This window comes from Armigeres subalbatus, chromosome 2 (assembly GCF_024139115.2).
Source record: "Armigeres subalbatus isolate Guangzhou_Male chromosome 2, GZ_Asu_2, whole genome shotgun sequence".
In the NCBI taxonomy this organism is placed as follows: domain Eukaryota; kingdom Metazoa; phylum Arthropoda; class Insecta; order Diptera; family Culicidae; genus Armigeres; species Armigeres subalbatus.
Genome location: NC_085140.1, coordinates 64,347,042 through 64,361,074, shown reverse-complemented (window position 1 = coordinate 64,361,074; position 14,033 = coordinate 64,347,042). Strand labels below are relative to the sequence as shown.

The window sequence follows — 14,033 nt, the reverse complement described above, 5'->3', positions numbered from 1 at the left end:
AATGCGCGTCCGGAAGATCGATGGTTAAGAGAACTATAAGGCGTGTCTGAAAGGTGCCCGAAAAAATGTATTGTAGTTTGTGAAACTACAAGGTGCGTATGGAAGACCAACGGAAAAAAAGTCCTGCGAGCATTGATTTTGATTAAAACAAATTTATATTTCATGAAGTCATTTGGCGACGTACATGAGACTACCAGTTGAGCTATGATATAACAAAATCTGAGAGAAATGGACAAATATTCAATGCTGTACTGTTCGAAATTGTTCGGAAAGCCAAATATATTATTAACGCATTTGCCCAGAAATACACGCGGCGCTCTCCAAAGGAAACGACGCACTGTGTTTTTTGCTCGTATACTCGATTCTTATGGGGAGATAACGATGCGGCGTTTCCTAGGGTGCAGTTGCTCCTTTCCAACGTGGAACGCCGCGTGGAATCTTGAGCAAATGCGCTTTTGGAAACATTACAACAGCCGCGCGGTGTATCGTATTGACAGTACCCTACAATATCGGGAAATTTATCTTGGAATGTATTAACTTAGTAGCCATAGCGAGATTACCTGTAGGAGCAGATATCTTGGAATTTGAAAAATTAATAAGGTTGAAGGATTTCACAAAACTATTCAGAATTTCGAATTTATTATGCCTAAGATTAGTTTGGAGTTTTTGGCTAGCAGTACTAGTTGATGGCAAATGGCTGATGGTCTACTATACGCGAAACTAAAAGTTGGATAAAATATACGAATTTGGATTGGATTTGGAATGGATTTGAATTGGATTTGGATTTTGATTTGGATTGGATTGTATTTGGATTGGATTTGGATTGGATTTTGATTTGGATTGGACGTGGATTGGATTTGGATTGGCTTTAGATTGGATTTGTATTGGATTGGATCGGATTTGAATTACATTGATTTGCATGTCCATGAAAGTATAACTATTTGTGTGGCCCTAAATGGCCGGAACAAAGTTATGACAGCGACCCTGGATGCATGTGCACGCCGTGTAGGTCTGACTAGGAGGGAAAAAGTCATGGCTTGCTGCTCGTCGCTTGACACGCTTATGTGTGAATCTATTCCCAGCAAACACAAGATCGTATATCATAGCGAATAAGTGTACAAAGTGGAGGCTTTATACGTACAATTTGCATGCAGTCAAATACCTCTACCTATATCGCATCCACCTTATACACCTATTCACTATTATATGCGACTTTGTGTTGGCTGGGTTAACACACGCTGAAGGCATTTTACTCAAACCCCACATTTCCTTTCTTCTCTCATTAAAAACGCAAAAAAAATCTTCTAGCATAGGATGCAATGCTTGTTTTTCTCCTTGACTATTTAAATGAAATGAAGGTGAACATCGGTTGCATTTGAGCAACCGGGTCACTCCATTGCAAACTCACACCAAAATAAACGTTTTCAACATCATGATTTTAATACCAGAACTATGATTCGGAGTGTGGGTTCCCAAACTGTGGGTCGCGAAAGATAAAACGTGATTTATACTTTCGTTGGATGATTAGACAACAACAAAATTTACGAAGGCAATGGTTTTCTTTTGTTTGTCAAATACAATGACAATTTCTTCCAAAAAACATTCCAAATCTTACCCAAATGCAATCCAAAACAAAGCTGTGTTTAACTTCATTACTAATAAGATTCAAGAACAACCTAATACAGATAAGAAAATCCATGCTAATCCAAATCAAATCCAATTATAATTTTATCCGGAAGTTGAGTTGAGAGTATCCATAAAATTCCTTAAAGCACTTGTGTATGCTTCACATTTCAAATAATTGCAATGCAAATGTTCTAGGGTCTCCAAATTGTCCCTCAGTTCAACAGGTCTACCACGTCGACTACGGCTAATATCATACCGATAGCAAACCAGCGTTTCCATACAAGACTTCTGCATTCAAATGAGTTCAGGTGTTTTAGGGTCTTCCAGTTGTCTTGAAGTTGAAATCATTTGATCTACTTGGTCAACTACACCTGGCATCAAACTGATAGCAACCCAGCGAGTCCCTAAATTCCTTGCACGATGACCCTAGAACATCTATGTTAGGTTTATTTGAATGGTGAAGCATACACAAGAGTTTTAAGGACTTATATGGACACGTTGGGCTACTATCGGTTTAATGCCCGACGTAGATGTCCTGGTAGACCAATTGGACTCAACTCCTGGATAATTTGAAGACCCTAGAACATCTGCGTTAAACTTATTTGAATGCTGAAGCATTCACAAGAACTCTAGGGACGTATATGGATGGACACTTGCTTTCTATCGGTTCGATGCCAGGCGTAGTTGACCTGGTAGATCAATTGAACTCAACTACCGGACAATTTGGAGAACCTAGAACATCTGCGTTGGACTTGGTTGAGTGGTTAAGCTCTTGCAAGCAAGGATGTTAACGATCATTCAGTAATTTGCGTTCGATCATTTAGTAGTTTGTCAATAACACATTCCAGAAGCTGAATTTCAAAATATGTTGTATGGTGGACTTCTAGTGCGAAGGTTTTCCTACAACTCTGCCCAATGGTTCGTTGTTTGAATTCCACTAGTAACGGAGTTATAGCTATAGTTTCAGTAACTTAGACTAAATGATAACAAAATTCCAATCATTTAGTTTAAGTTACTGCAACTAGCGCTCTAACTCCGTTATTAGTTGAGTTCCAATAACGAACCATGCAAAGTTGTAGAAAAACCTTCGCACTAGAAGTCCACCATACAACATGATTTGAAATTCAGCTTCTGGAATGTGTTATTGACAAACTACTAAATGATCGAACGCAAATTACTGAATGATCGTTAACATCCTTGCTTGCAAGGGCTCTAGAGACTTACATGAATTCACTAGGTTGCTATCAGTTTGACCTGGTAGACACATGTTGGAGACCCTAGAACAGTGCCGCTTTCGAAGCCTTTTCCTGCGGCCCGCGAAGGATTTCAGAATATACACTACATGTGGCCCGACGATAAGCATTAGATTATACAAAACGATTTTCATCATGCTCAGTTTTTTGTTATACTAAGCAATCTTTCAAGTTCACATTATGACGATGCTTAAGCACCATCATGATTAAATATGTAAATTCATAACTTCATAATAACTTCATAGATGTTACGTAGGCCAACAGCAAACCACTTCGATGGTTTTGCCCGGGCTATGGTAATAGCAACTACGTCCATTTTTGCGCAGATTCAAACGAACTAAATAATGAACCTATGATCAACCTAATGTTGTCATATACTGCTCTGAAATGAGGAAACTTTCAATACAAGTTAGGGTTTGGCAAAATTTAAATTTGCTTTATTTTTAACTCCAGAAAATAAGCTGAATATCAACGTAATTTACGCTACCGTCGTGCAAGGCTTCTTTTGAGTCCGGGGGCTACTTTGGATTATTGATTTCCTATAAAATACTCAATGGAATTAATACCAAATTTAAAACAGAACATTGCCATGCAACTATCAACACGACACCCGAGTGGTGATAATGGTAATAAAATTTGAGAGTAATTTACGTTATAATTTTTCTTTCAATATGTTCAAAGTAGCTCCCGACTTGTAAAAAGAACCCTCGAACGATGGTAACTAAAATATTTAACAAAGTCAAGAATTTTCCCATGCTTCGATTGGTTGATGAATAAAAGGTTTAATAAAATAGTCAGGAATTTACATTTATTCGATTTCTATTCAAAAATACCGGCAAGTTCACCTGGCTTTAAAAGATTTTTGTCAATCTTCTTCTTCTTCTTCTTATTGGCATTACATCCCACACTGGGACAGAGCCGCCTCGCAGCTTAGTGTTCATTAAGCACTTCCACAGTTATTAACTGCGAGGTTTCTATGCCAGGTTACCATTTTTGCATTCGTATACCATGAGGCTAGCACGATGATACTTTTATGCCCAGGGAAGTCGAGACAATTTCCAATCCAAAAATTGCCTAGACCGGCACCGGGAATCGAACCCAGCCACCCTCAGCATGGTCTTGCTTTGTAGCCGCGCGTCTTACCGCACGGCTAAGGAGGGCCCCCCATTTTTGTCAATGGTGTCTCGAAATCTTAATTTGTATCTGTTCAATGACACAGAATTGGAAGATTTCAATATTTTGACTGCACAAAATGGAAATAAAGTTATCAGTTCCATTATCCCATGCATTTAGAATGAGGCTAAGGAATCGTTACTGTTGTGTGCAGTGAACAATTATTTGGAAAAATAGGTTAATAGGGTAAAAGACCCAATAGTGGAGGAACTAAGAACGTTCCACCACTATTTGTTGGTTCCCACCAAGTCTATACTTCATTTCACTTACCTCAAGTGTGCATATGAAAGGTTTTTAATTATATTTCATCCGACATGTGTTCCTATTGCAGTAACATCCATCATTGCCTTCTAAAATGGAACCTCCAATTAATGGTGCAGTGTTCCAATAGTTGTGATAATTTTAATTAATTCGGGTTCCTATAGTAGCGAATCCCATTGTTTTCATATGGAACACGCAACTATGCGAACACTACCGCAACTATTGGTACAAAGCCAAGAAAAAGATAAGGTATTTTAATGATACTTTACCGATTTTGCGGGAAATCCAAACCTGATTTCTTTTATTTCGACTAATGACAGGTCAACAAATTGATGGACTAGATGGGTTGCTGCGTTTAATACGTAGATTTTGTTAAAACAGCTCTACCGCAACTATAGGAACACCCACGACTATCGGATCTTTCACCCTATATGGTGGAGGTTCTGCCAACTCGCACTCGCCATCAAAAAATACCCATACAAGCTTTCATTTAGTAGATTTAATTGATCACAAATCGCAGTTCATATCCCTCGACCACATAACTAAGGACAAGGATATTCTACAACAAATTTGTGCATGAATTGATATGAAATGATTGCCGTTTCCATTATACGAATAAAATATCACAAGCCAGTCAAAAAGCCGTTTGGTGCGATTTGGCAGAACCCCGACAATATGTTCTGCAAACTATGCTAAACACGTGTTATTGCGAAAAGATTTTTGTTGTGTCAAATCCGCTACCACATAAGTATCTGTTAGTATCAACTAAAAGTCACGGTGATAAAACCCGTAGAATAAAATGTTCTTACAAATATGTTATTCGAAGAAGATTCATCGCAACAAATTTTATTGAGATGTGAAATAGAATGCGGCTCTAGATAGTAAGCATAGTTAATAACTGTTAATAAGTTAAAGTTAAAATAAGTTAAAGTTAATAACTGTGGAAGTGCTTAATGAACGAGGCGGCAATGTCCCAGTGGGGGATGTAACGCCAATGAAGAAGTAGAAGTAAACATCTGCGTTCGGCTTATCTGAATGGTGAAGCATTCACGAGGACTCTAAGGACTTTACAGGGGTTAGACAAAAAGGTTGAGATAGGTAAAATTATGTAGATATTCAAATCATCATAACTTTGCGTACAAGAATCCGATTTTGATAAAATCAGGACCATCAGAACCGAACGCTTTTCTAGTATACTGTTCACCTGTAAAACTTAGAATTGGTTCTTAGCCACCGTAGATGTTCCGGGTTTTTCGAAGGTATGTTCAAAATGCATTTTTTCCACTGCTTGTCATTTTATGTGACGTTTACTTTCACCATATTTTATGCTTTCTCCAAAAACTAGAATTAATACACCGGCCAACGGTGGCTGTAGATCGAGAATCCATCAAAACTACGCAGAGATATGGCCATTTCCGTAAAAACGGTTCCGGGAACATGATGAAATGATAACATATCGGAATAATATGTTCATGACTTTGCGAGACGATGATTACAGAAACATTTCCAGAATGATAGTGTCCACTGCCACCCTTATAGCAGGTTCCAAGGGCCTTCCAGGAGGGGCCGGTTTTGGCACCGTCTGGAACTATGCATATATGGGTGTCAAAATTCATGTTTTCCCAAGACGATGAATATAGGATCTTTATTAAAGATACATTATGGTGACTGTAAGACTCTCTGGCCAATTTGTAACAGGTTCCGGGTGTTCTGCGAAAGTGACCTTTTTTTATAACATATCCTCAGAAAACCCGGAACGTCTACGGTGGCCAAGGGCCAATCTGAGGTTTTGCATGGGGACAGTATACTAGAAGAGTTTCCGCGTCTGAAGGTCCCGGTTTCATCGAAATCGGATCATTCTACGCAAAGTTATGCTGATTTGAACTTCGACAAAATTTTGCCTATCTTAACCTTTTTGTCTAACCCCTGTATATGGATACGCTGGGTTGCTATCGGTTTGATACCACGCGTAGTTGACCTGGTAGAGCAATTGTACTCAACTCCCGAACAATTTGGAGCCCCTAAAACATTTGCGTTGGACTTATTTGATACATGTTGGATTACTGTAGGTTCAAATAAAATTTTCATTTATTTAGAGCAACTTCACTACAATATTTTTCCAGAAGTATTGGAGGCCTTATGATAGTTCTTGTTACATTATTTGCACAAATCTCATACAATCGAGCTTAACCACTCAACTAAGTCCAACTAAGTCAGTCGTAGTTGACCTGGTAGATCAATTGAACTCAACTTCTGGACAATTTGGAGGCCCTAAAATATCTGCGTTGGACTTATTTGAATAGTAAAGCATTCAAAAAGGCTCTGTGAACTTATATGGACAAGCAAGCTTGAAATCGGTTTGATGTCAGTCGTAGTTGACCTAGTAGATCGATTGATCTCAACTCCCGGACAATTTGGAGACCCTAGAACATCTGCGTTGAACTTGTTTGATTTAATCATTCACATGGCCTCTAAATGCATGTATGGACCCCATGGGTTGCTATTGACTTTGTATTGAGTCTGGTAGACTTGGTAGACCAATTGGTTCGAGCTCTAGAATGTTTTGGAGAACTTAGAACACCCAGTTTGGACAAATATATACATCGTAAATTATGCGCATGGCATCTAAGGACCTGTATGGGCACCATATTCCTATTGGTTTCATACCAAGCATAATTGATTTGGTAGACCAAGGCTCTGAAATCCAGAATGGTTTGGGAAACCTAGAACATCCGTATAAATATTGTCTGCATTCATGCTTCGTTATCTCTGAAATAGTATCGGGTACTTTCTTGAGAAATTGCAGTTTTCGTCCATATAAAAGTGACAAACTGACGATCCTTCCTCCGACGATTACAGGACGTATGTGTGGTCGATAAACAATCCGTTTCAGTTTCAGAAACTTTATGAGCTGACGATAATTTTGGGTATAGAAATATGTGAATTTGTCTGAGAAATTCCTGATATATTGCTAAGTCAAATTCGGGTAAATATGAAACACCGTAAGTGTTCTCTGAGGCCCTTTAGGAACGTCGTACAAAAGGAGTCAAAGTTCAGAAACATAGTTTTCCTCGAAATAGAAAAAGTCATGAAGTTTCAGACCTTCACATTGATATGTTGAGAAGTTATAACAATTTGAAAGTGCGATTCGGGTCATATCGACCCGAATACGTTAGGAAGGTTAATTGAAAATTCAGGTCATTTTAGGCTGGGATGCAAAATATGTCCTTAATCTAATCGCTAGAAATCCAGATATTGATCCTCAAACATGACCATTTTGTATGTAAACCTTGGTCTACCGCAACAGACGACTATGAAAGAACTCCTTCGTATTCTGCCCCACTCGCATATCAGTCCCATACCGTTTTTTTTTGCATACTGAAATAATAGCCATTGAAGTTCCAAAACGCATCTTTCATATAAAACTTCGAAAATAAAAGTCTAATTTATTGAAACATCATCGGATCTTGTTGAAAATTTCCATAGTTGTTGCGTTTCAGATGTGGAAATGTAGCATCGTTCCGACTCTTACAGCAGGTCATTAATCAGCTAAAAAGCTTTTAATTCTATTTATTAAAAAAAACCGTAAATTGAATAAACAATAACTTACAAATTCGGTGATTTACTAGGAAGACAATTACTTCCATCCTGAGCTACTGACACCCACCCATTTAAACTGAATAGTCTTATAGAATAGTTATGCCTTATGTAATATTTTTTAGAGATGCTCGATAAAAAAGCTAGGGTTCAAATTTAAAATACGCTACGTAGCTGTTCATCATTGGATAGATTATCGTGAAATAATTTAGTTTGATTGAAACATTGTTTAGTTTTATGCAATCTGGTCATGTAGATTCTTAATGGGACTGTTTTGCGGGTACTTTCAATAAGGGACGAACATTAGTTGGTTAATTTTTCACTCATGGTCATACAAAATCTCAATTTTATCATGATTTATAGAAGTACAGTCACTCTCAAAATTGAGCGTACAGCATGGATTAGATGAATATATTCGAAATTCCAAAGAAAATTTAATTGTTGGCTCGGTTGTTTTCAATGCATTTCAATATTCATCCCTTCCTTTAATGCATGCGTACATAAAATGGTTGAAATTTTTTCTCTTAAGTTCATTTATTTGAAAATAATCTCAAAATACGCCTATTAGATGTTACAAAATTGAGCGTACAACGAACTTTTTTCTATGAAATTTCTTAATATAAACACGATTAATGTATTTTAATATTGTTTTTTCATGATTATATTTATAATAATAAACATCCGCTACTTAAACATTCAATGTTTTGAAATTAAACCATGTTTTAATCAAAATGGCGAACAAGTAAGATGTATAAACAATGCTATTCAACAATTCAATGCTGCTGGGCAAAATAGATGCTTTAAGATATGGATTTCGCCGGCATCGTGTCTTATATATGATAGATAATCGAAATCGAGCGAGACATACGATAAATTTGGGAAAATTCAGTCGGTAAATGATGAAAAGAGATGTAAACATACAGAGAAAACGACAAATGTTGGGAATGGCATATTTCAAATTAAGTATAACTTTATTTGAAAGTCGATGTACAGGTAGCTTATAAGCTCAGGACACTCATTAATAATAATATTAATAAAAGAGCAACACACGGATACATTATAAGATGTCATTTTATATTTGAAGACTCAGTCACCGTAGGAACAAATTTGGTTGAATCATTTAAATTCACCAAGATATCATTAAAAAGCTGCCGAACTCTTAAACAAGTTTATTTTTACTCGCCACATGGAAATCATCCAATTGTATCCCTTATGGTAACAGATCGTGGAGTTTAATCCAAATTTAATTATGAAATTACGATTTTAAGCTATTTTTTCAATATTCAATCAAAAGTGCTCTACGGGGTTGAAAAGCTGTTTTTATGTTCGGTACCTTAACATGCACCTTGTACTTTTAGAATTTAACTGTGAATGATTGGATTCAATAATATTACTCTTATTGATAGACCTGAGACAATAATCGAGCTTAAAAACTAATTTAAGTTGTCTGAAACTTGATTATGCATATGTACAACATGTGATAGATTTAGTTCGGAAAAGGTATTGGAGGGTAACCGCCCCTTCGGTGGGGTCGTGGGATCAAACCCCACCGAAGGGGCGGTTACCCTCCAATACCTTTTCCGAACTAAATCTATCACATGTTGTACATATGCATAATCAAGTTTCAGACATAGTAATTAATTTCCACTCCGGGTGGCTTAATACCCGGCATATAGACAATCACCTTTGAATGTACTAATTTAAGTTAAAGACATACTGAATTTGAATTATGTCATTCCTAACATTTGTCGTTTTCTCTGTATGTTTACATCTGTTTTCATCATTTACCGACTGAATTTTCCCAACTTTATCGTATGTCTCGCTCGATTTCGATTATCTATCATATATAAGATACGAAGCCGGTGAAACATACAAATTAAAGTATCTATTTTGCCTAGCAGCATTGAATTGTTAAATAGCATTGTTCTTACCTCTCACTTATTCGCCATTTTGACCAAAACATGGTTTAATTTCAAAACATTGAATGTTTAAGTAGCGGATGTTTATTATTATAAATATAATCATGAAAAAATAATATTAAAAAACATTAATCGTGTTTATAATAAGACATTTCATAGAAAAAAGTTCGCTGTACGCTCAATTTTGTCACATCTAATAGGCGTATTTTGAGATTATTTTCAAATAAATGAACTTAAGTGAAAAAATTTCAACCATTTTATGTACGCATACATTGAAGGAAGGGATGAATATTGAAATGCATTAAAAACAACCAAGCCAACAATTAAATTTCCTTTGGAATTTTCGAATATATTCATGTAATCCATACTGTACGCTCAATTTTGAGAGTGACTGTACATTAAAAATGAACGCTATTCATTGGGTTTTCTTAAAAGTGATGAAAAATCAAATGGGATTGTTATGCGAGTGGGGGCATTATTTGTTTCGCAACAGTTAGTTTCCATTATCTACTGAATTGACGTAGTCGGCTCCTTCGCTGTATTAGCCCGTATTGTTGTACCGATACGGAAGGCTGTATTATTGGAAGTAGGGTTCTGCGAATGGCCATATTCTTGAAGGCGGTGACATTATATTAGTCGTAGGCCGTTTTCGTTCGTCAGCCGGTGGGCGATGAACTTTCCAATAGTCGGTCTGAATTCCTTTTCCTGGCCAATCTGAGCGTTTAAATCTCCTAAGTCAATTTTGAGGTCGAGGCTTGGGCAGCTGTCGTACTCGCGTACCAGCACCTTATGATCATTAGTGCTTCCGGACGATGGACGTTGATTATGCTTAGACTGACCAATTTAGACTGCCCAGGATACAAAAAGTTGTCCGATTCTACGGGGCACCCCCAGGATTTTGCCTTTGGGCAAAAAAATCATTGCTCAACCGAACTCCAAATAAATCATCCAAAAACTGATTTAAAGTTTATTTAGTAATAGTAGAATTTATAGTCGAATTGTTCATGGGCATGTTAACTTCATTCCCTGCAAATCTGGGCTCAGTCGGGCTCTTCCATCCAATTTCCTGTACGAAATAGTAACAGAGGTGTATTTTCCCATATATTTCGGCTGAAACCCCCATATTAACTTCAAATCAATTGCGCCAGTTTATGCAATAACCGATCAGGCTGAAATTTTCAGAGAATGATTTTCTTACCCAAAGGCAAAATCCTGAGGGGTGCCCCGTAGAATCCGACGCCTTTTTTCTCCCCATACTAGGCTGGGCCACTCTACTGACCATACGTACCGTCTTTAACGGGACAGTTCCTTTTTTTAGACTTTTTTGTGCTGTCCCGTCGTAATCTAGAAAAACCTCAATTTGTCCCGTTTTTTTATTGATTTTCCCAAAAAGCTTCAAAATATTATTCAAACAAATTCAATAGTTTAAACAGGAATCTAAAACAAAATACAAAGAAAATGGACGAAACCCAACTAACAAGTGTGAGATGTTATGTTATTAGTGTTGCTTTTAAAAGAACGCTGTTTATGCCTTTATGGATTTAGCAACTTTTCTTAAGGATTTTAACAGTTAATGTGGGCGGGGTTTAATGTAAGCGGGATTTATGGTATTCCGTAGTAGAAAATAATAATTTCGTTCCGAATTAAAATACAATACGGTGGAAGTCTCCGAGAGTCCGAGCAGTAAACCAGCCTATAAATTAGACAGGATTTTTTTTACTTTCGTGATTTACTTTTCGTGAAGGGAACAAAATCAATGGACAAGATTCCTGAGGTGTGCATCTTCTTTCATGAGGCTTGGAAGCCACCTTTGAAGATGCTCGGAAGCCACCTTTCAAAAGGCTTGGAAGCCAAATTTCAAAAGGCTCGGATGCTTCTTTTCAAGAGGCTGAGAACCGTCCTTTCAAAATGCTCAGAAGCCCTCTTTAAAGAGGTAGAGAAGCCTTCTTTTAAGAGGCTCGGTAGTCTCTAAAAGTTCTAAAAGTCTTATAGGAAGCTTGTTGCATACACGTAATTTGAATTAGAAAATTTAACGGAATAACGAACATTTCAGACAAATTTTTGATGAGCCATTTAACCTGTTAATATTCATATCTGTTTTTTATATATCTTAAGAGTTACGCTTATTACTGAGAAAAAAAATGAGCGGTGCCTTAATAAATGCAAAATCTCAAAGGGGTGCCTCTCAAGAAAAAGGATGAGAACCGCTGATCTGAACGAATAACAATTGATAAACTTTTTATCTACTATAATTTGTTTCTCTTAACTTGTACTTCAGTCACTCTCGCGATCAATCACCGACCAAATTCTTCTCATTCACACGTCCCATTTTTCATGTTAAGAACAGTCACACGACCAGAGCAACGTATTTTATCACCCGCATATATGTTCCGTTAAGCCCTATTTTGAAAACAAATTTTTCTTTTCTCTTTCTCATTTTCCATCGAATTGGCCACGGCACCAACAGATCGAGGCATTTCGCGCACTTGACGACGAGGAAGGTCACCCATTGACCCACAATTTTCGACCGATACAGCCGCTGGGCGACAGGGTGGTGCTTTACAACACGGATGAAATCGTGAAGGACGTGGACCTGGGAGAGGGCGGCGAGCTCCCACCGAGCGAAGTGGAACAGAACGCCATCGACGAGCCGAAGAAGGCCCACACCGGTGCTAGCAGTGCGAACGGAAGGAAGAACGGCAAGGGCAGTGGAGCTGCCGCAGCGATGTCGATGGGAGTCAGCTGGTTGGTGCTGGCCACCGCCATGGCCAAGATCGTTAGTTCCTTCGATCGATGCTAGACTTATGTTAGGGCGTAAGCAATTCTCCTCATAACTAGGTTTCATGAAAAAAGAGTATATAGCTGAAATTATCTTGACATTAAAATTGAGTGTAAAGAGATGTTGATCATCGGTTGCTAGACAAATTCATCGAATCAAATTTGTTAATCGATTCAGTATTGTGAACTAGATTTCAAATGGATTTTTCCAATAGTCGTGGATAAATAACAGGGAGAGATTCACTCAAGTAACTCAAATCGTATTATTCTCATCGAGGATACAAATTGAAAATTTATTCAAATTTGAAGGGTAACATGGTGGAGACTTTGTAAGGAATTCGCCTTCTAGAAGGAGTCGAGTGTGTTAACGAATTAACTAACTTATTGTGAGCCAAACATGAATGTACTATGATAGGAGCATTGTTAGCACCAAATAAAACATGTGATGCTGAATAGATAGTAAGGAAACCAAATATTAAATAAACTTCGTGAATCTTAGTATTGTGAGCCAATATATGTTATGCCTGAATAATAACAAGTAGGTATATCACATTCTTTGAATTCCATGCATAATTTAAATCACGCGCGAGTAAAAACCCGCAAAACTCATCGCTCAAAAAAAATTTACAGTTATACACGTCAAAGATTGGTTATATTCGTTAACCTTCTGTCTGTGCTCAAAAAAACTTACGTTGTCTGTGCTCTGGGGTCAAATTGACCCCAAATTAAAATTGCTATAACTTTTTTATTGTTTGGCCGATTTTGGATTTTTGGGGCTGTTTCGAAAGATAATTTAATCATCTTTCAGGTAGTAACCAAAGATTGACTATTGGTGGGCGGGTAGATCGCGGAGAGGGGTTTTCGTAAACAAGGGTACAAAAACAGTGATTTTTCATGATTATTTCACTTATATCCGAAAATCCTACCCATTTTGAACTGCACCTTTTTTAAAAAGGTTATGCGGGAAGGCGTGTGCTTTGGCATGAGGCATTGATAGGTTTAGAACTTGGCCGCCAGGTGGTGGTATATTTGAATTCATTATTTTAGACTACTCAAGATATTCCGATATATAAAATTCTCCTCAGTGTAAATATTCTTATCGCACAAATTTAAAATTTGTTAAAATGGCGTCTTGATCAAAGGTCGTCTGGAATGGACTGTCTTGTGACGGAAGTAATAATTGGGAATTTTACAAATAGGCGGCAAATTGGCTGATCTTTGGTTACCCATGTAGACCCAAAGGCCTTAATTCCAGGGTTTTCTTGGATGACCTGAAATATATTCTGCGAACACATTATATTATTTGCAGCATCGCTGGAGCAGGTTGAATACAAAGAAAACTTTCGATGAACTCTACCACAACATTCATGTTTGCCAAAAATGCTACAAACCAAAATACATCAGATCTCACATGGAACAATATACT

At 37.4% G+C, this 14,033-nt stretch overlaps 1 protein-coding gene across 13 annotated transcripts in view; it reads left to right on the top strand.

Moving 5' to 3' along the window:
- The window catches only part of LOC134208761 (carbonic anhydrase 2), a 112,551-nt gene extending 99,430 nt beyond the window's left edge, over positions 1 to 13,121 (top strand). For all 13 annotated transcript variants that reach the window (XM_062684681.1, XM_062684677.1, XM_062684671.1 and 10 more), the window contains exon 7: positions 12,297 to 13,121. In XM_062684681.1, coding sequence (XP_062540665.1) covers positions 12,297 to 12,629 — 333 coding nt within the window. In that variant the 3' untranslated portion in view covers positions 12,630 to 13,121. The remainder of the gene's footprint in view (positions 1 to 12,296) is intronic.
- The last annotated feature ends 912 nt before the right edge of the window (positions 13,122 to 14,033 follow it).